The 23,158-nt window shown below is 39.8% G+C and overlaps 1 protein-coding gene across 4 annotated transcripts in view; it reads left to right on the forward strand.

Annotated features, from left to right (window-relative positions):
• The window catches only part of Dnm3 (dynamin 3), a 486,391-nt gene extending 474,695 nt beyond the window's left edge, over positions 1 to 11,696 (forward strand). For all 4 annotated transcript variants that reach the window (XM_036202803.1, XM_036202804.1, XM_036202805.1 and 1 more), the window contains one exon: positions 6,989 to 11,696. In XM_036202803.1, the coding sequence (XP_036058696.1) occupies positions 6,989 to 7,058 (70 nt within the window). In that variant the 3' untranslated portion in view covers positions 7,059 to 11,696. The remainder of the gene's footprint in view (positions 1 to 6,988) is intronic.
• Positions 11,697 to 23,158: the final 11,462 nt, after the last annotated feature.

Below are 23,158 nucleotides of genomic sequence, written 5' to 3' on the forward strand. Positions count from 1 at the left end.
GCCCCTGCTTCCTCTCCTCAACTTACCTGTTGTTAATGATATAGTGCAGAGGCCAACAGAGAAAAAAATAATAATATCACAACCAGTCTTTCAGACATCATCGTTTCCTGCACCTAAACATCCTCTAAGCTCTCAAAGCTGTTTCTTCACTTTATTGGGATGTGGAGCAAACCAAGCGCCTTGACACTTGTACTAAAGGGTGGTTACCTTTCCTCTACAGACACCCATTCCTATTCCTGAAACACCAGACCCTCAACTTTCCCTATGCTCTAGAAGTCCTTTTCTTACATACATACATACATACATACATGCACACACACACACACACACACACACACACACACACACACACACGCTAAGCTAAGACTCCAAGTGCCCCTTCCACTCTGCTAGCACAGCTCTATGTGAACACTTACCTGCTGCTGTCATTGCTAACCTGGCTCTGTCCTAACAAGAAAGCCCTCCAGACAGTGACAAGCCTTCTTTGCATATCTTGTCAACATAGCACCTTGTGTACACACAGGGAAAGAAAGAATGCAAATGATTGACCTACAATGCTTAATTAAAATCTGCGTTGGAGGCTGGCCGCCCCCCACGCAGTCTAGTATTTAAATAGATTTATTTATTTATTTTACATCCTAGCCAGTTTCCTCTCCCTCTTCTCCTCCCAGTCCCCGTCCACCCCCACCCCACTCTTCCTCTGTTTCTGCTAATCATGAATATCAATAAAACATGGCATATCAAGTTGTGGTAAGACCCAGCACCTCCCCATGACCCAGTATGAGGAGTAGGGCCACACAATGTATTTTACAAACCAATATAAATGCACTTTCTTTTAATAAGTCTACTGAAATAATCTGAGTCACTGTTGTTGTAAAATCTTTTTCCTCATCTTCAACTGAGACAGTTAATGTGAACGAGTCATTGTAGGCATATCACATCATACCTGTTAGGGAAACATAAATCTTATGTATAGAGCAATCTAAATAAACTTTAACAAAGTACATTTTATTTCTATTTACCTCAGAGACTAACTTATCAAGGTTAGTACATGCTTATATCACCAAATAAAAATGGCGGACAATTTTGTCCTTATGTTCTCATTTCAAGTCCCATAAATTGATCCTTATTTTCCTAATGATACATAATATATACACACACATATATATTATATATTATAAAATCAAGTGTTTATTCTTAGATGTAGTGAGTCACATTATCTTTAGGCATTTCAAATAGACACCAAATGTTATATACTTATATATATATATATACTTTCATACATTTACTACAAATTGTTCTTGGACAACAATGAGCTTGGTGATATTCCTTAAGCCACAAGAGGCAAATACATACACACACACACACACACACACACACACACACATATATATACATATATATATATATATATGTGCCAGAGAGTAAGTACCTTCCATTTGGACAAAAGCACGAGTATCACAGCATTTTTTCTGAGTTTAGCCTAGTACCATCTAAATATGTAGTACCGATTTTTAAAATTCCCCAATTAAGAACCTGAACACAATACAATGTTGACACCTAAAACCCTGCATCCTGCAACTGTTCCCATAGAAGAAACATTCAAAGGCAGACGTGAAGACCTGGCTCACAGTTGCCTTCCCATTTTACTCAAAGATGCGCTCCTTTCTGAGTTAGACCCAGCTGCATCCCACTCATTCACATTCGTGATCTCCAAATTGTCACACTGCCCAGCAAGGGCCATGGAATGCTCTAGTAAAAAGTGTAAGGTGGCAGCTCACCCCGTGGGAAGTTTAGAAGACTGTTCAGATGGAAGCTACAGAGAAGTCTCCGTTAGTAAAAAGTGCTTACCAGTGCAAGTATGATCACCTACTGTGGGATACCTGGCAGCCACACTTCAAAACAAATGGTGGGTGTGTATTGGGAATATAATTCCAGTGTTGGGGAAAGGGGAGACAGGAGGATCTCTGGGGCTTATTGGCCAGCTGGCCTAGCTAAATCCAGGAGCTGCTTGTCTAAAAGAATTAAGGTGAAGAGTGATTGAGGAAGACTCCAATCCCTGGCCTCCCTAAACACACGCATGCACACGCGTGTGTGCATGTGCGCGCGCACACACACACACACACACACACACACACACTCACCACCCCAAAGCTGATGAACAATGCAGTCTGTCCTGGTGGAGTCTCCTTGAACCCATTAAAACTGGCCTCACATCATGAACACTCAAGGCCAGATAACAGAAAGAAGAACAGATGGAATTAGACTTCTATTCTTAAAAGACAATAAAGTGAGAGAAGGAAACAAATGGTGGCTTCTCAACCTTATCAGCGAAGCCAGCTTCTGCCCAAAATGCCACCCACCCTGCATGAGCATCGGACTTTCTTACAAAAACTGCATTGTCCAATCCTGCAGCCATCCCTGCAGCCACAACTTCAAGTCTTACATCTTTCCCTTTGATTTGAAAGCAGAAACATGGCTCTTCTATCATAACCATAAACCGCCCACACACAACACAGTGTTTCAATAAATGTTAAATGATACAAGATGCTCCATTTCAATGTAATGGATTACTTAATGAAGCCCATCGCTTAACAAAGCAACTGAGGAAAATTTGGTACAAAACAAATAAGTTCGCCCCAAATAAACTGTCTTGTGAGGTGACTGTCTTTGGAAATGGGAATGGTTAGGAATCAGACCAGTGAAATAAATTTGAACAGTGGACCTTACATATCTTCTTAGTGTTGAAGTTGGCACGCTTCTTTAGTATTTGTCTAGAGTTTCTTTCTAGTGGTGTTTTACAATACAGTCTACTTTCCTTATTGTAGAAATAAAATAATGTTCACTTCTTCCAAAAAAGTAAATGGGTCAAGACTCTTCTGGGTTTTTTAAATTGCATGTATTGCACATATATGGATTTCTTTAATCTGAAACTGGGCATATTCCAAAGATGTCTTAATCATTTTGAGGGAACATAATGGTATCTTAACCTTCCTTTTTTTTCTTCTGTCATTAATTCACCACACGGCTATGTAGAATTTTTTTTTCAGTGTATGGCCCCAGGGACATCCTTAATGAGTGCACAAGTGAACAGGTTTTCCTAATTTATTCATTTGGAAAAAAAAAAGAAAACAATTTACTGTGAACCAAAGATCATGCTAAATTCTGGGGTATGGTAAACAAAATGAATACCAGGCCTGACAGCTAGCAAAAATTTGTATCTACATCGTCTCCTCTCTGCCACTGCCCCACTACTGTTCATCATTCACCACCACCACCCCCCAAAGCCTGGTTCAAGGTTGAAGAGATTCACGAGAATCTGCTCTGCCATCCGAATAGTCAGCTTTCTTTCCCACCCCCATTCCCACCATCCAAGTCTTCCCTCGACTCTCAGTTAGTTTCTAGACCCTTTTGGTCAGCACAGGTCTCCATTCCCTTACTATTTTGCAAACTTGGTGCACAGTATTTCAAATCCCCGTTGCCCTTACTGTAACCACACTGTCCCATTTTCAAGCTTGTCAGAGTGTCCTCGAGTGACAAACTATAGAATTTCACCCCATTGTGCCACATTTAAGATGCAGTGCTACAGTAAGTAAAAACTGCTTGCACATTTGTCATAGTTCACTTGCCCTGCTGCTCAAGAGTAGATTCCAAGCTTCTTAAAATTGCATGACACAATGCCCTCCACATAGTAGTCGATGAACAGTGCACAAATACACGAATAAGCCCGGCTCCATTCTCGACTGAGTTACAAATAAGAAAAACAAAGCCTACAGACATTCTGTAAGGAAAAAACCCACATCGTTGAGCAAGTATAACTGTACTTGATGGATTTTTAAACTTCTGCTCCAGGACTTTATCTCTATGAACATATCGTCACAAATATAAGCCTCTAACTCCAAAGTGTTACATACATGGCCACATGGGACCTGATCACCTTGACCTAGCTTGGACTCCAAGAGCAATGAATGTCTTGTTTGGGCACGTTTCAGTCACTCATGCATTTGTCCATTATTTAGCAAATATTTTTTCACTGCTCCTGAATCTCAATGTAAAAAAAATGCTGAATATACACAGTAAAGCAACAAGTGCATCCTCTGTGCTCCAGGAACTTGATGTGTATTGGGAGTTCAGGCAGTAAAGTGCTGGGGAGAGGCGCATAAGAACGAGAGGGTCAGGAGATCTCAGTTGCGTTCCTTTCTGTCTGGGTTACAAGCCTCTGACCAACCCATCCTGTTCATGTACAACAGTTTCCAATCTGCTCTTCCATATCCTGAGTCTCACTGAACTCAGAGCCTGACACCCCCCTAAACCTGCATATTATTATACCCTAGTAGAGTCTTCCCCCTTCAAGTCTAAATTCTGGCTAGCAACTCCCATATTTCATAACTGTTGGATTACTAAAAACACATCTCCATAGGTTACACTATTTGTCAAACTCCTTAGAGATGGGACACTATTGTTTAGTACTATTCCAAACACTGAAGAATGGAATAATAAAATAATGCATAGGAAGAATCTCCAGCTCTCAATCCTACACACACATACAACATGGGGAGGGGGGGTAGAGGGATGCACATTGGTTGAGAATACATACTGCTTTTCCATAGGACCCAGGTTTTGTTCCCAATATCCACATCACGTGGCTCACAACTAATGTAACTTCTGCTGTAAGAAGTCCAACACCTTCTGGCCTCTACAGGCACCTACATTCATGTGTGTGCACATGGGTACACACACACACACACACACACACCCCTTTAAAACAATAACATCTAAAAGACAAATTGGAAACAAAATGTGGGCTCAGTCACTATTAATGAACCCCTTTTCTATATGATAAGATATATGGATATCATAACATCAGGTGTTTCTTACTTCCAGGGTTCTTTATCAGCTTTTTCAGTTGTCAGACTCTGGATGGTAAGCTGTGCACCAGGCACTACAGGATACTGAGATGAGTGAACCAGAACATTCCTAATCAGTAAAGATGAGAATATGAGCCTAATTAGAATTCACTGTGATGACTGACCACATTGTCATTGAAGCAGCTCTATCAGGAAGAGGAATGTAGGTCAGAGAAGGCCTACTTCACTGAGAAATGTCTAGAAAGATGAAAAGTCACTAAGAGCAAAATTACATGTAACACCACGCTAAGCACTGCATGACATAAATATAACCTCTGACCTCCCCATCAAAAGAGCCACTGGTGCAGGTTCAAGACTTGGGACGTAAGCGAAAAGGAATGTGGATGGTTGTCTCAAACACAGAAGAACATATTAACAAAAGAAAAAGTGTTTTTGCATAGTCATAGGAAGAAAATTGCTTTTTCCCAGTGGAGAGCTGCCAAGAAATTCGGGTGGTCACAGAAACCTTTCTGCTAAAGGGCTTGTTCACTGAACAACTAGCATTGATTTTGTTTTTTCCTCTGCCAATAAGTATCCCTATGAATCCTTTTAAAAATCTAGTCACTGCTGAATAGTAATACTAGTATAGGACATTAAATTAGAATGTACTCTTGTTTCCTAGCCAATTTTTAGGAATAGGAAAAAGGGACTTTCCATGACTTCATGCTAAATAGTCTCACTGTTAAATCAGTAAGTGGTCAGTGGTTTCACCACTAAATCAATAATGTTTCTTCTGCTTTGATTTCCCTTTGGCTTCAACCTTTATCTTACAGCTTGTGATTTTTGTTTTTTGTTTGTTTCTTAATGACAGTTTGTCAATGTCAATGCCTTTGCAATGACAGTACCTGCTCTAACCTCCAGGAAACAGGGTGTGGTGTTGAGGCACTCCATTATTGTTCTCTTCAACTTTTCCAACTGTGGGGCTTCACCCGTAGTAAACGGGTATCCAATCTGGTCAACTAAGTGTTTTCAGTTCAGAAACAGAGACTACAATTCTAAAAAGGGTCTTTTGAAAAAATAAATCTCAGCTAGGAAGATTAGTAAAATAATTTCCATTTAGGTCATGTGTTGAATTAGAGAATTATAAAAACCTATTCCCAAGGTATCTGCATATATGGCACACACAGAGGAAGCTCATTAACATAGTTATTATGTAAATGTGTTCAAGGAATAAATACTATGACTTGGTAATGTTGAACTTCTCAAGTACAATAATCACGTGGATGGCTTTCAGAAACGCCATGGCCATCAGATAGTGGCTAATATTACTACAAATCTTGATGAACCCTGCAAGACTCCAAACACAGCTGTCACTCATGCAGCTTACATGGATACTCACACCTAGCCTGTTCATAACCACTGCAGAAAACTCTAAAAGTCTTGATTTCTGATTTTCTATGGTCTGTGATTAGAAGCAAAATAAGAACTGGGGGAAACCACCGCTAAAAGCAGTGAGAAGTGTAATTAAGATCCTGGCAGAGACAAAGATTCAAAACCATTGTTGATACTTAATACACCTTATTAGTTCCTGGAGTAGACATATCTCTGCACAGCTCACCCTCCATAACGGAGGTTCTCAACCTTCCTAATGCTGTAACTCTTTAATACAGTTCCTCATGTGGTGGGGGCCCCCAACCAGAAAATTGTTTTCGTTGCTACTTCATAACTGTAATTTTGCTACTGGTGTGAATTGTGATGTAAATATTTTTGGAGATAGAGGTTTGCCAAAGGAGTTGTGACCCACACAAAGAACTGCTGCTCTATAACCATTATGCTCAACTGTCAGAGATCTGTGCAATATGTTTCACAGTAGCTTTCAAATTATTCCATATTTGTATTAGTATTGGGAGAAATCTCTTTGGTTTTGATAAAGCTCTGCATAATGAAAGATATACAATGTCCATTGAAAATTAGGATGTAAGGATGACTCAAAGATAACAATCTTAGAATCACTGCAGATTGGGACCACTCCTACTGACCTGAATTGCATGTGCATGCGCATGATGGCTCTTTGTCAATGTCCTGTAGAATAATTCTGCCATTATACCTGTTTCTTTACCTGTCTCTTTCTCTTTTTCTAGCCGGAGGCCACCTCCATCGCCAACTCGCCCCACTATAATCCGTCCACTAGAATCCTCACTGTTAGACTAAATGAAGTGTCTGGCATGGCAATTAATCACTAATGATTTATGCAAAAGCAACATATTCTGTAACCTTTGCAGTCAACCATGAGTAGTCGCATGTATGGACATCCATAGGCAAGTAGCCAGTTTTACTAATGTATTCATCAGCCATCTTCATTGCTCATGGTATGCCAGACCTTTGGGGTTTGACGAAAAACTGCTAACCTGTAGAGAGACTTAATATGTTGTACTGACCAAGGTAGTTTTGTATATCAGTCCTATACTTTGGTACCATTTATCTAGCCAACATATATCTGAAGAGTTTTCTAAGTTGTCTACAAAGCAGCTTATAACAATTCTTAACAGGCATAAGAGTGAGCTTAGAGCCACACAGGTTTCTCCCCACATTCTGTTTAGGATGATAGAAATTCTGTTGTCTGCTACTGACGCCACCACCTACTCCATAATTACCTGTTTAGATTTCTTTCCCGTCTTTATTTCATAAGACCGCTAGGAAGCGAGATTTTAAAAGTAGGATTGTTTAAGAAGGAAGCTTTTCAGGAGCTTGAGGCAGTTAGCACAGGAAAGTCTACGGGTTTGCTCTAGGTAGGGAGCTTCTCCTAGTGCCAAGTGTGTTTGGCTTCATGCTAGCAGCGCAAGCAACAATGCCTAGATTGTTTGATGATGACCAAAAATCAGTCCATAGATTTGGCTACTTCAAGAAGGAAGAAGCAAAAATATCACCATTCTAAAAGTGTCTGGGGAAATATTATCTATTTATTATCTCATATATTTACCTCTGTAGGCTCTGATGAAAGAAGGCTGACATTGACAATGTTTAATTTTACAGTTGATTTTTTTGACATGGGTATCTAACTCTATTTGGTTATTATGACTATTATTTTGGCTGGAGCAAAGTTAAATGTATGTTAATATGTGATTCCTATGGTTTACATATAAAGGGATTCTTGCATAATCATTTAAGACAACTCAAATGTCTCTACCCATTCCAGACTCTCTTAAATCTTGCAATATAATGACACAATTGCATTAGAAGTGTGGTCCCTGTATGCAAACTCATCAGAGATACCATGGTTTAAGAGCACAGCTCACATGTTTACAGATGCCCTGCTCCAGTTTGCTCCCAAAAATGCCTTTGCAATATTGAGCTGCAGAACAAATTTTCAATTTCTACAATTTCTAAAATTTACAAGAGCAGTCTAGCCTAGAGGTGAATAGTTCAGCCTTGAGGCTAAGTTTTAATCTACCTACGACCAGATGACTAACATGTAGGAGACAGCTAGAAGCCAGCTGGAATTCTGTCTGCAAACTGCCCCCAGACAGCAGAGACATTCACTGAATTGTGTGTCCCATGACATTATTCCATAGTCACAGAAGTAAATCAGGTTTTACTAACTGCAGTGTCTCCCTTTGAAGGCAGCAAACATGATTTGTATGTGAATTCCATTTTAATTTCCTGTGCAGTTTCTACCCAAAGCAGGTAGCCCTAAAATATGACGTAAAAACTTTTAACCATTATTTAAAAAAAAAAAAAATCCAAGTTAAATGGCATTGCATTGAACTTATTCTAATGGGCTATATCCCACTTATAACTGGAAAAATTAGAGAACATGAGACATACAAAAGGGGTATTTTCAAACTTTAAGTGACATAGAATATCACTACTCTTCACTTCTCTCATTTTTTTCCATTGGGGGGAAAAAAATCCGTGAATGGAACTCACGTATGAGATGCACATTGTCTTTGAAAATGGTGTTCCAACTAAATGGAAAAACATTAAGCAAACCTTCATAATCAAACAACTAATAAAGAGTAGGGTCTTCTCATGAAACTCCCTCTGTTTGGGATTCCCTTTGTTTCTTTGAGTTCTCTAAAATAGGCAGCTAATGAATTAAATGCTTCAGGGTTTGGCTATGTACTTACTGTGGTTTTGTATCTTGCTGTATTTCAAAAATTTCCTTCTGTTAGAGGAAAATATTGCAGAAAACCACTGGTGTGTTCTCAGATCAGCACAAACCAATGTCAAGGAAAATTGGGGATTTGTCTCTCCAAGTCTCTTCCCACTGATCTTAGACAGTCATAAACAATGGCATTTTTCATCTTCGGTTTTTGCTTCTTGATCCACAGATGCCCTGTCCCAAACATCTCCATCTGTCAGGACAGTTTTGTTCTCTTTGCTACCATGTTATATCGGTGGCACCCAGCAACCCCCACCCCACTCCACCCCAGAATTTCAGTAATGGCATTCCAGAATAGTTTTAATTTAGTGCAGTTCGAAGGGTTTGCATCCTGCTAACAGGAGACGCCCACGTGAGTGGAGCCTGACATCCTAGAGTGTAGAGTTTGTGGAGTGACATGCACATCAGGCCTTAGGATGGGAATGTAAGCTCGAAGGGCCTTCTATTTCCCATTCCATTTCTAATCTCTTGTGCAACCTCCTGATTGATGATTCTGATGTTGTGGGCACAATAGATGTAGCTCTATCTTGTCTAGCATAATAAGAATAAAAATAAACCCAGTGTTTTTAGGATTTGAAACAAATAACTACTTGTTCAATTAAGTAAACCCAGTTTCACTGTCACATGCTAAACTTTGCATGCATATTGACTAACTGGAATAACCGTTTACTTAATTGTGGATGGAATATGAAACAGTATGGATTTAGAACAGATACATTCCCCACAATCATCTACTAAGAAAACCTTTTTGAATATTGCTTTTAGGTGTGTTTTATAGTATAGATGAGCAGTAGGGTCTATTTGTTGGCAATTTCACTGTTTGTGCAGATACATACTCATTCTATCCAAAAGTGTAATAAAACAACTTCTGTGTTATAAGCATTCTGAATTTAGAATTAAGTAGCCACATAGATTAATTTGTGATTTTTTTTTTTAGACTGTAGCCATAACTCTAAAATATGAAATGGGACCTGATACCAGTATGTGACAAGTGTTGATGTTCTCTATGTATGCAATTTCTCTGCATGTCTCTAGGAATATGCTATATACATAGTAAACATCTATTTCGTGTCCTTTTTGAATAAGTTCAAAAGCACTTGCTAACATGCCATTAAGCATGAATGTGATAACACGTGCATTATATATATATATATATGTATGAGTATAAATATCAGTGTAAACCTGTGCTCAGAATGTAAGAATATGAATATATTTTTAACTGTGCTAATGTATGATATATGTTGGGAAGATCTGCCATAACCTGTGATTACAGAGTTCATTTGTCATAACATACATGAGATGCACAAGATTTTCTAACTCATACTGTATATATTCTGAGGGGCACAAAGCTGATGATAACCAGGACAAGGTAGAGTAATGTCTATAATCATTAGGATTGAAACCCACAGCACTGCTTCCTAAAGGCATTACCCTTTGGTGATACTATGATAAAAAGTATAAGACTTGGAAACTTTTCTCCAAGGTCTCTAGTTAGAACTGTATTATTTAAAGATTGTTGAATTGACCCTCAAGAAGCTAAGCTGATCTGTATGGTCATTTATTCTCTACAGTAAAAGTTAAAAGAATACAGACAGGTAACAATATAATGAAAGGGATGGATCTTTCTGAGCAAAACTGTAAAACATGCAGAGGACAGGTTACTTAACTCCTTGGAGGTATGTTATCTACTCTTTCAGGTAAACCTTTTGCATTTAGCAAACTATATAATTACTTTAAATCGATGGGAATCTCTGTAGGATGGAGAATAAAGCCAAAACAGATCTCCCAACTGTCTTAATTCAGTGAGAGATGATTGTGTGTAAGACTCAAGCCATGAGTTTTACATCATTTCACCTAGGACTACTAGCTGTGGACTCAAAGTTCCTGTGAATGAAGCCAATTTTAGAGAAATAACGGACAGTTCATCAGATCATTTAGTCTTTTCTAAATAACTCTACTTGTCTTCTAGATAATAGCTGTCTGTCTAGCTGATGTGTTTAAATTATGTGGTGCTCTGTATGTGAAACTTTAACAATATTTTTGAAGTATATATAGTATATGCATTGTTAGTTGTGTATATATAAATACATGTAAGAATATTTATATATGTGAGAGCAAGAGACAGGAACCTCAGAATCTCCTGTTTAAGATCTGCTAGTACTGGTAGACTTCTCATTCCACTGGTCAAGGGCTTCACATGTGGCTCAGCTCAAGGCATTAATTTCCTTATTGCTTTTCCCTTTAAATTCCCTAAACTTTACTCATAATATTTTTAAAGTATACAGAAATTACTCCACTGTCTTATACCGACTGCTGCCAATCTGTGGAAATCATTTCTCAGCAACCCTATCACTATGACCTTGTATGCTTTGTTTCCTATGCACAGCTTTTGTTTCGTGGGCTTGTAAATGTTCCTCCTCTCTCCCTGTTCTGAGTCAAATTTCCCTTTTGCTTTTTTATGAATGATGAGTATATCAAAGTCAAAGCTTGTCTTCTCTGTTCATTCTTTAATTAACATGTCTTTTATGGCACTTTGGGATTTCTTAATGCTGGATTAATATGGATTCTGTGAATGGGATTTTTGAAGCAAATTCCTAAAGCCTGTATCATCCTTGAAGGTCATGTACCTAGTGTGAAAATGTGAAACTGTATTTCAAACCTGAAATAAATTATTACATTTGAAGGAACCCCTAATTCCTCATTCTTGTATACATTTTAGTCTATGCATTTCAGTAACACTGTGAGTCAATTCCTATTGCCCCTTCGCTCAAATTTGTCTAGCATTACTAAAGTGGAGAGTGACAGCAGGTTGCATTCCCGTCCTTAAGTTATGAGAAAAGGAGATTTTCGGACAGAAAATTAGGTAAATCAAAGAAAGGGATTGGGAAGAGACACTTCACTTCCTACTTTGAAATGATAGGTTGTAGGATTCTAACCTCAGACAGCGGCATGGTATGACCTTTGCCAAGAAGTGATGTGACAATTTGCCCTTGGAAAAGAAGTATTTGTAGGAAAACCCAAAAGTAGGAGGAAAGATAGTCTATTTACATGTTAGGTCAACTGAAGACAAACACTGAACACCTGGCTAATACATGTTACCTACTCATTGGGCACAAAAAGGGAAATGTAACTGCAATGTGTCCAGTAATTAGAAAATAAAAATGTGTTAAGTAAGTACAGACAATCCTCCCCCCAATTGTGTTTCCAGATAATAAACACTCTTTGTTGTGAGTTTTGATGATAGCTCTCTAACCACACATGGTTCTAGACTATGCCATCAAAATGCAGACAATAGGAGGGATAAGGGAGAAATACTGGATTAATTTTCCATGCATGACCAGGTTATATAATTATGGGAAACAGAGCTGGACAGCTTGCTCTTTTCAGCTGCAATGTCCTTCTTTATACATTTCCCACAAGTGGAAAACCCATGCATTCAACAGAAACTGCCTATTGGGAAAGATCATGAATAAAAATCAGGCTGGTCACTTGCATTTTAATCACATGATTCTAATGTATGGTAAGATACTCAGAATAATTTCTAATGAAAATTAAAATAAATAAACCCAAAGGACAAAATATTGTCACTCTTTGGCAGCTTTCCATCATTGTAAATCTCTGCTTGATTTGTTCTCAAGATTCCCATCTTTCTGACACAACCTTTCAATTGCACTTTGAGAAACGCATTTGGCATCTGGTTTCATGAGACTCAACCTGACCTAATCTCCACCCTTACCAACTCTTGATAATGTCACACTTTGGGTTGTTTCTTGGCGCGCTCTCATACTGTAGTGGCATAGTAATTAGGACATATGCCAGAGACATTGACTAAAATTACTGACTTAATTTCAAAGCCTTCCAAGGTGCATTGCCCAAGATTGTAATGAGCTCACACACAGAGACCAAGAGTCATTATATCAGCATACTTTGGGAGATGATGGCTACACTGTGAATGTCTTTTAAAGAAAGTAAGTAAAATGGCACTGTGAATCTTTAAGAGAGAGATAGTGTCCACAAACTCTTCAGACTTCTTTGAACATAACAGTTTCATTCATGCAATACCCCATAGAACTAGTATTCTAAGTAACCTGTTTAGGAAACATTGCTTTGGGGGCATTAGCGAGAGGGAAAGCCATTGTACATGATGATTTGTTTTGTTTTGTTTTGTTTTGTTTTTGTTTTTTGAGAGGGTTTCTCTGTGTAGTTTTGGTGCCTGTCCTGGATCTCACTCTGTAGACCAGGCTGGCCTCGAACTCACAGAGATCTGCCTGCCTCTGCCTCCTGAGTGCTGGGATGAAAGGCGTGCGCCACCACCGCCCACCCACATGATGATTATTTTAGAGTAAGCTGACACCAACAAAAAGTTGTGTGCAAGTTCAAGTGTAAGAGCAAGATGAAGTCCCAGCTCGGGACAGACACCCAGAAGCACTAGTAGCTTTGTGACAATGGTATCTGAGCTCCCTGGAAGGAGATGCCATAGGACAAGAGCATGAAAGCACAAGAAGTAGGCACAGACAGTGATTCCTACTAAACCTCGGGTGCGACCTTGTCATTTCCTGCCTTACTTTCTTCCCTACCCCTTTCAAAAGCAAAACAAAACAAAAAAACGCATTGACTATATACTTAGGAGGTTGTTGTAAATGAAGAGAGGCAGGTCCATGTAAAATGAAACTTCACCAGAGAAGGCCTGAGGACACCTCATTCCTCGTGTCTTCTTTCACTTCCCCGGGCTTTAGGCTCACTCCTCTGCTGTGGCATGGTAAGTTGGCGAAATGACAGGCAAAGCAAGCAAGCAGAGGTTGGTGAAATTGTACAGAAAAGGGGAAACATAGAAAGAAAATGGTCTAAGAGTCCGTTCCATGGCAAGGACACCATCAGACTAAATTGTGGCAGTGGGGTAGAGCTGAGAGGATGCAATTCATTCTTCCTAATAATTTTAATGATTTTTTTCATCTCTTTTTCTTTGTTTGTGTTTGGAAAAAACTTATCTGTAAAGTTATTTTTCTGAATGTTTAAGAAAAATATAACCTGAACATATAATCTTGACATTATATGTGCCTGTGAATACCAACCAGGTTGTTGAGCTTTGAAATGTGTTACCTCAGTACTTTTGTAGGTTTGTGTAAAGCCCACATTTGCTCAGCACTTGCCTTCAAGCACTCTATAAATATAAATTCTAAAAAAGGGAATAGCAAAAACCCAAACTGTCAAGATCCATGGCAGAACTAGCAGGTCCATTGAATGCTGTTATCATCAATGGTGCTTTTCTGGTAAAAACAGGAACGTCAGACACAGGGCAAGTGAAGAAGAGAAGAAAGGAGCTGTCTGAGGGAATGTCACCATGGTGTTTGAAGCAAACTTTCTTGATGTCAGTGAAATATATTTTAGAACATAATATGTCTGATCCTGTTTCTGGATTGGAACACCAAACTAGCTCCCATGGGAAGGTGTTTTTGGCCTGTGCTCACAGAATGTCCCTTCAGCACTGTAGACCTGCTGTTCAGTTTAATGGCTCACCTCCCCACCATGCTGAGGTAATTAAAGTGTTCTAAAGCCCCTTCAGAACTCAAAAATAGTTTCTGTTTGCTAGGCAGGTGATAAATCTCATTCAGCCTGACAGAAATGTAATTACACTTTCTTCGTGAAAACACCAGGGATACCATTACTGGGATTTCTCAAAGCCCAAGGCTTGCAGACCCCCCACAGTTGAAAGGTTAGGGACTAAGAACAAGTTTTTCATCATTTAAATAGATGGGAGGCCTCCTTAATGTAGCCAGATTAAATTGGACTGGAGAAAAATTGGTCTAGGACTTTGGGAAAGGTAACCACCACTCAAGAAAAAGCCCAGTCAGTTTGGTCCCATTAACTTCTCACAGAAGACTTAAAGAAGAAAAAAGGAAGTGTTTGGGGTTTTGCTTTTTATAGACCCGACTGTTGTCTTAACAAGAAGGAAGTGAGCATGTTGCTGGACAACTGGATGGGGGGCTCAAGGTACATCCCACAGAGAGGAGGGTTTGAGATGATCTCACAGTGCCCTCAGAGTCAGTTTTCAGTGACTCCATTAGAATAAATGAATTAAAGTGCAGACTTGTGCCAGAAGCCACTGGGCAGTCCTCCTTGAGCCTGCCTTTTGTCTGCTACAAAGCTGTCCCTTGCAGCATGGAGGTCATTGCATCTTCTGGAGATGCAAATCACTTCAATTCCAGAGGCTGATGTCAAGCAGCAGCCCAGCTCTGTACCCTGACTCCACAATTCATGACCTGATGAGAAACAAGCCAGGCTAGAGATCCAGAGACTATCCAGAAAACCAATGTCTGTGTACCCTGGAATTGCTTCCCAATAAATCTGGATTTTTCATTGCTCCTTGCTCTAAGACATGGGGAATTCCTACAAATCCTGGGGCCACTCAAGAACCAGCCCTCAACTGATATTTTTTTTTTTCTAGACTTGATCCTAGGCTGCCATACTACACAACGATTCACCTCAGATTCTTAGTTACAAGTTCATGACTGTAAATGAACCCATGAGGTTTTCTGTGTTGGGATGATGTTGCTCATTTGATCTTGATACCGTTCAATTTCCTCACTTTGAAAATATTTCACTAGTCACATAATAATGTAAGGACTAAGGTAGTAAACTGAAAATTCCGTCAACAAAATTCTATAGCAATTCCTTTCCCCCTGGGGAGCATTCATGTCATCAAGCCTTTGGAAATAATTTGGGGTCATATTAGGGTTAGAAATCAAATGTGCAAATCTGAAAGGTATCTTTAACATGACCCTAATTCACCTAAACTTGATTGCAAGGATTTATAATTCCATAGTGCAACATGGTAACATTTTTGAACAGGCACAAATGCCTTAACGTGCTGCTGGTATCCTGAGAGTCCAAATCGCTGCTAACTTCTCCTGCATGTATGCCTGGCCTTTTGCTTTATTTTGGGGTTTTTCGTTTGTTTGTTTGTTTGTTTGTTTGTTTGTTTGTTTGTATTAGACTTTTATGGGATAGTTTTGCATGCCATTATTTGGATTTATTTTATAATTTAAACATTGTCTTCTTCCTCTACATGTTTTTCTTTTTTATTATTTTGTTTTGTTTTTACTAGGAGACCCCCTCCTGCAGTTCCAGGCCGGCCATCCTAAACCACACCCCCACCCCTGTCATTCAGTCATTCATCTCCTTTCGTTTCCAACAACGTGTCTGTCTACCCATGGTATTTAAAGTCTTTTGTTTGCACTATGTCACATGTATATATATATAAAAAAAAACTTTTATTTTTGACATGTGTCTTTAATTAAAAAAATAAAGTTTATTCTATATAAAAAAATCACATGTGTTCATTTCTTTTCCTGTAGAAAAAATGACCCAAATTAAAATAATTTAAGCGAATGCTAGGTAAGGTAAAAATGCATTTATCTAGGTTTTGTTTTGTTTTTTTTTTTTTAAGAAGGGGAAATTGATTTTGTGGGGGACTGGAAACAGGTGGGGATGGAACAGGAGGGATCAGGCAGGGGGTGTAAGGGATGGCAGGAAAGAGCACTGGGAGAAATGACTGGAATTGGGAAGGCATTTGAGGGACAATATAGAAACCCAGGGCAATGGAAACTCCCTGGAATCTATGGAAGTGACCCTAGTGAAGTCTCCCAGTAATCTGAGATACAGAGCCCAAACTGACCATCTTCTATGACCAGGCAAGGCTCCTAGCAGTGGGACTGGACATCAACCCAGCCACAAAACCTTCAAACTGCAATCTGTCCTGCCAGGTCAGCCCAGAGACCCAGAATAGAACCAAACATGACTAGCAAAAAGAAAAATTAAGTCAATGAAATGATTCCTAATGATACTCTGCTATACTCATAGATTGGTGCCTAGCCCAATGGTCATCTGAGAGGCTTCACCCAGCAACTGATGGGAGCAGATGCAGAGACCCACAGCCAAACATTAGGCAGGGCTGGGGGAACCCCAAAGAAGAGGGGGAGGATTGATTATAGGAGCCAGATGGGTTAAGGAGAGGACACCATGAGAACACAGCCCATGGAATCAACTAAGCAGGGCTCACGGGGACCTAAGCAACAATCATGGAACCTACATGGGTCTGAGCTAGGTCCTCTGCATAACCCTTGTGGTTGTGTATCTTGGTGTTCTTGTGGAACTCTCAACAATGGGAAGGGGAGGTGTCTGACTCTCTTGCCTGTGCTTGGGACCCTTTTCCTCCTACTAGGTTGCCTCACCCAGCCTTGATATGAGGGTTTGTGCCCAGTTTTATTGTATCTTGTTAGTCCATATTCTGTGGATATCACTGGGAGGGGCCTGTTCTTTTTGTTTGTTTGTGGTTTTTTTTATTTTGTTTTGTTTTGTTTTTAGGGAAAATGGATGAGGAGTTGATCTTGGGGAGAGGGGAAGTGGGGGAGGAGACTAGGAAGAGTGGAAGGAGGAGAAACTTTGAGAAAATAAAAGTAAAAAGTAAATAAATGAGAGTATTTCTGAGATGGTTTCATGTAGCCAAGGCTAGTCATGAATCCCTGATCCTGTTTTGACTCACCCAAGTGCTTAGGTTAACAACATGTACCACCATACACAGCTCCTGAAAAAAAATGCATAGTTTGATATATTAAAGAGCTGAAAGATTTACATTATTAGACCACTGTGATTTAAGATGCTATTTGGCAGAGAATGTTAGTATATTGAATTGAACAATAAGCTAATGCATAGAAATTTCTTTCAACACAATATAAAAAATAAAAATAAAAAAGAATGAACATTGAGGAGTCTAGAAAGGACACAGAAGCCTCAATCCTTTTACTCTGCTTCCAGAAATCTTATCAATAGTTATTATTGTACCAAAACACTTTACTATTATTATTTTCCTAAAGCTATTAAAGAAGAATTTTTAAAATGTAATATTACATGCTATGGAATACTATTTTGAGATATGTAACATTCATTTATATGAATATTTGTTTACTGATGCAAAAATGTGTTGCATTCTTTTATGTTACATTTGTTTAACTCTGTGAAGCTGTGTTACTGTGCCTGTCTAAAACACCTGATGATTTAATAAAGGACTGAATGGCCAATAGCTAGGCAGGAGAGGGATAGGAGGAGCTGGCAGGCAGAGAGACTAAATAGGAGAAAAAGAGAGGAGAGAAGAGCGAGTGAGAAAAGGAAGAGAGGATTATGCCAGGGGCCAGCTACACAGCCAGACACAGAATAAGAAGGAAAGAAATGATATACAGAAATAGAGAAAGGTAAAAGCCAAGAGGCAAAAGGTAGATGGGATAATTTAAGAAAAGCTAGCTAGAAATAAGCAGCTGGGCATTCATAAGGAAGAATAAGTCTCCGTGTATTTATTTGGGAGCTGGGTGGTGGGCCTCCAAAAAGCAAAGAGTGAAAACAGCCAATTACAATTACAATAGAAACTGTGGGTCTGACGCATATAAGCTCACAAATTGTATTTGACAAATTCAGAGGTAAAAAGAAAAATCATCCGTTTAAAGCTCATGTGCAATAAAGCATGGGAATGTTGCCACCTCAACAAGCTTCTTTAGGATGTCAGTGAAGTGTCAAAGAAACTGGTTAAATAGAAGCTTGAGGGACGAGAAAACTTTTTAGTGCATCAGTCTTTAAATAATGCCAATATTGAAATTTTAGGCTTTGGATTTTTTTTTTTTTTTACACTACCCACCAAATTTATACAAAAAGAATGCTTACTTTCAAGGAAATGTGGTACAGTCTGCCAATTGTTTGGCAGCTTTGCCAAAGGTTTCTAATTTGTGATTTTTGGTTTTGAAGATGTACATGGGCTGAATTTGAATCGAAAAGCAGATAGCATGTCTCAGATGAGAGCCCTTGTGAAAACGCCTCATTTCACTGTTGAAAACAGAATACTACACATCAAGAGAGCAAATCATTCTCTGGGACACTGGGTTCCATTGACTTCACTGGAATCCCGTTTACCTTTGACCCAGGGGTGTCCTGGCAAAGAAAAGCACGAAGAAGATCTGGGCAGGACCTCCTTATTCTAAAAGAAGACCCCCCCCCCATTAAAACCATTTTCTTTGGATCATGAAAACCACTTAAATCATTTTTAAGAATTAAATTCATCACTCAAAAATGCAAGCCAGCTTCTTGGATTTCAAGTTGCACATCCTGTGTCACATCCCTTTTTGCTGTCTCCAAGGGTCAATAATGAACAACAGGGTTACTGACAACAGAGTTCAAAGACTCTAAAGCAAGGCATTCAGCTGGTTCTCCTGGAGCCAAGGGAACTGAGCTGGTGTAGAATAATGCCCACTGTGCAGCCTTTGCCTTGACCTTCATCCTCATCTGATAGTGTTTTTATGTTTTGTATGTATGTGTATGCTTATATGTGTTGTGCAAGTGTGCATCTGTTTAGGAACTCAAAAAGGCCAGAGGACATCCCAATATCCTGCTCTATCAATATCTACTTTATTCCTTTGAGTCAGGGTTTCTCACTGAACTGGGCCAGCAAGGCCCAAGGGTTCCCATGTCCCTGCTCTACACAGCACTGGGGTGACATGCACGCATGTGGCTGCACTTAGCTTTTTACAAGGGTGCTGAGATATGACCTCATGTCTCTGCAGCAAATATTTTGTACATTGAGCCATCTTTCCACCACCACCCTCCTTTAATTTTAAAACAATATTCTTACTAGATATATCCAAACACTAACAGACACAATATTCTCTGATTATTTTCTACCCCTTTGCCAAGCAAAGTGAGGCTGCCAGTGCAAGGGTTTTCCTCCAGTTGATTTTGTTTTTTCCAACACTTGGTATTTTTTCACTGTCTAAAACTTAAATACAGACTTGGTTTTACTTACTACTTCACAATTTGGATATTTACAATTTGAACTGACCCAATGAACAAGAAGAAAGTGAAATTCCAGCTATGCCAGAATGGAATGGCTTTAGTCTCCTGAACGGAATAAAAGTGTACTCCATCTCATTTCTTAGACAAGAAGCAAGAGGGAGTCTGAGGAGGAGGGAAAGGTCATGGAACAAAAGTAAATGCTGTGAGAATGCACTGGCATGTGTTTTCTGACCATAGTTCTTATTTCTTTCACAATATACTCTTAAATCAACCATCCACTAACTCTGTCTCCACCTCTACCGGCATCCTCCACGTGTGACAGAGTAGGAAAGGTACTACAGTCTTCAAGATCAATTACAACTCAGGATGCTCAAAAGGAGTTAGAACGTCTTTTTAAAGCTACAGTATTCCTGGTACAGTCACTCCTTTCTTTATACATCAGATGTCTCTGGGATTCATAATAGCATCTTAGTCAGCAGGAGCACCAGAGAAGTAACAGAATCAAAGCAGCTTATGAAATAGCCAAATCAGCAGTTATCACATATTGTTATGATAAAAGGCTTGGTCATCTTTCTAGGGAAAACCATTAATGATTTAAGTGCTGATGCAGCTAGTTGAGATCTTGAGAGCATTAATCCACTTGCTCCAACCATGACCTAATGTTCCAGAAGGTACCAATTGTGACTTCTGACAAGGAGACAATGGAATTCATGCCAGCCAATCAAAACCCCAACTTTTCATTCCTAATAGAATACATGCTGCAAGATTCTAAATCATTCAAGTGTTGGGAAAAAGGGGGAGCATCCTGTCATTGAAATTATGAAGGGGTCTTCCACCTGCTTTGGTGCCTAACCAAGAGGCATTGCAGCAGCCTCCTTTTGACAGCACAGAGAGGCCATTGTTCTGCAGTCCACAGCTCAAAAACTGAAAACCCCTAAGAGATGGAAAAAAAAGAGCTAAAGGTAGGAAAAATTAAAATGTCCAATAGTTCTCTGGAGTTTCACCACTAAATAAATGTCTGTCAACCTTGGGAACCATATATACAAATGAGGAAAGGATTTCAGTCCAAGTGTGGGTGAATCCATTGCTTTGAGCCTGAGTTGAGGTAAAATGGCATTGAAGTATGCTAAGGCTTTCTAGAGTGTATATACTATTGATAGTATGTAGAGGCTTCATAAGATACTCTTCTTCAACTAACTCATTAACTCTGTCCCAACCTTCATCTTTCAATTTGGAGACCAGGAAGTGAAGACAGGACAGGTATAACAACATACATCTATCTCTCCATGGCCTCTCCCACTACTCACCACCTTCTAATAAGGCCATCACATTGTGACTCTATTAAGGAATAGATAGATGCTCTATCAATGAAAACCTCAATATAAAGATCCAATTACTTCAAATCCCAGCTTACATCCAGATACTGGATCCCTAAATGAGCCTATGGGGACATTTCATGTTCAAACATAACAAAGACAGGGAAGACACTGCCTATTCATGTACGGGCAAGGACTTTTGTTTTGTTTTGTTTTTTTTCGAGACAGGGTTTCTCTATAGCTTTGGAGCCTGTCCTGGACTAGCTCTGTAGACCAGGCTGGCCTTGAACTCATAGAGATCCACCTGCCTCTGCCTCCCAAGTGCTGGGATTACAGGCTTATGTCACCACTGCCCGGCTGGGTGTAATAGACTTCAAGGTTCCTTATCTCATGGCTTGAAAAAACATTGTCCTTGTCAACATGTATTTTATAAGTCAACAAGAAAGTATGATACAGTTAATTTCAGGAAATGGATATACTTCACATCCTCCCAACCACATAATAAAAGATCCCGTAAGCCCAGTGCTAAGGAAGCAGAAACAGGAATATCCCAGGGACTTCCTGGCCAGTCAGTCTACCCAACTTGTGAGCTCTAGATCAGTGGAAGACCTGCCTTAAAAGAAGGTTAGAGGACTGAGAAAGACACCCAACACTGAGCTTTGGCCTCCACATGCACATACAGCACATGCACATATCAAATTGGCTAAAACCACAATCAACTCTGTGCTCTTCGTATTCTAACTAGAGTCTGTATCTGAGTAAATCATATCGAACTTAGACCATTGCACCATGAAATGTGCCCCTCCCCCAATTTGAGGGGCACAGCCAGCTGCCTCCACATCATAGAATACACCTGTTGTTTTCCTCACTGTTGTTGCTTAATACTGCAAGCCACTATTACATTTCAATATTGTCAACACCTTAAGATCAAATGCTAAGGCAATCAACAGGTGGCAGGCTACTTGTGAGTAAAGACTACAACTTTCATGTTGTTTTTAATCCAATTTCACAGTACTTTCTATCAGATCCAATTTTCAGCCTGTTAACAACTTCAGTGAAACCATGAACAAATGAGGCAAAGTCTTCATCATGCCCCAGAAGGTAAAGATGGTCACCAAGAAGACGCCAAGGAGGATCTGCCTATGCCCATTTTTAAAGTACTATTTTGAACTGCCATACACTACTGAAAGCTTGTCTTTGGGGCTCTTTGGCACTGTATTTTCTTCTCCTGATTCTTGCCTGAGTGAACACTGTAGAGAGCAACAGAGCACATTCGAGCCAAGAGACAGTTTCTTCTATCTGCCTTTTTCTCTTTTAAACACAGAAAGTATTCTCAGCTATGTACACAAAGGCTGCCTGGGGCCTTAAGGGTCTGTTTATTTGGTAATTTTAAAAGAGTGGGAGGGCCCACAGAATTCTCACTTACCAGAGTCCAAATGTGATGTGGGCCCAGCATGAGGCCACAGGCCATCCTGGGGTTGTGAGTAGTCAGCTAGCAAGCTTGGGAAAGCAGAAGCAGCTTTTAAGTGGCCCCAAGAGATGTCTTTTTTCCGCACTGAGGAAATCAGTACCAGTGTGGGTAAAGCAAACCTCAGGGCAGAAAAACCTCAGGCTGCTGCTCCTGGATGCCCTGTGAAGCAAGGTACCAACTGATTTTCCAAGCCCCCTCCTTTCTTACATCTCCATTTCGGTATGAGAGAGAGGAGCGAGGCCTGAGGGGGTGTGCACATGTGAGGCAGTTGAGAAACAGCTGCTTTGTAGCTCTGGCTTTGGCAATCCTCCTGCTCCACATGCACCTGGGAGGAAAGTGGTCCTCTCGTTTGTTTGGTAACTGCAGCTGTTTCCCAAGGTAAACCAACATTGACGGCCCCTGGGAGATGAGGACTGAGAAAGCAGCCCAGCAGATCTTCAGAGTACTGGCCTGGCCTGAGCACAGCCCAGCAGATCTTCTGCCGGTTCTAAGGTGCCTCTCCCTGATGCTCAGCCTGTCTGTGCCCTTC

The sequence above is a fragment of the Onychomys torridus genome, chromosome 11 (genome assembly GCF_903995425.1).
Source record: "Onychomys torridus chromosome 11, mOncTor1.1, whole genome shotgun sequence".
NCBI classification, from domain to species: domain Eukaryota; kingdom Metazoa; phylum Chordata; class Mammalia; order Rodentia; family Cricetidae; genus Onychomys; species Onychomys torridus.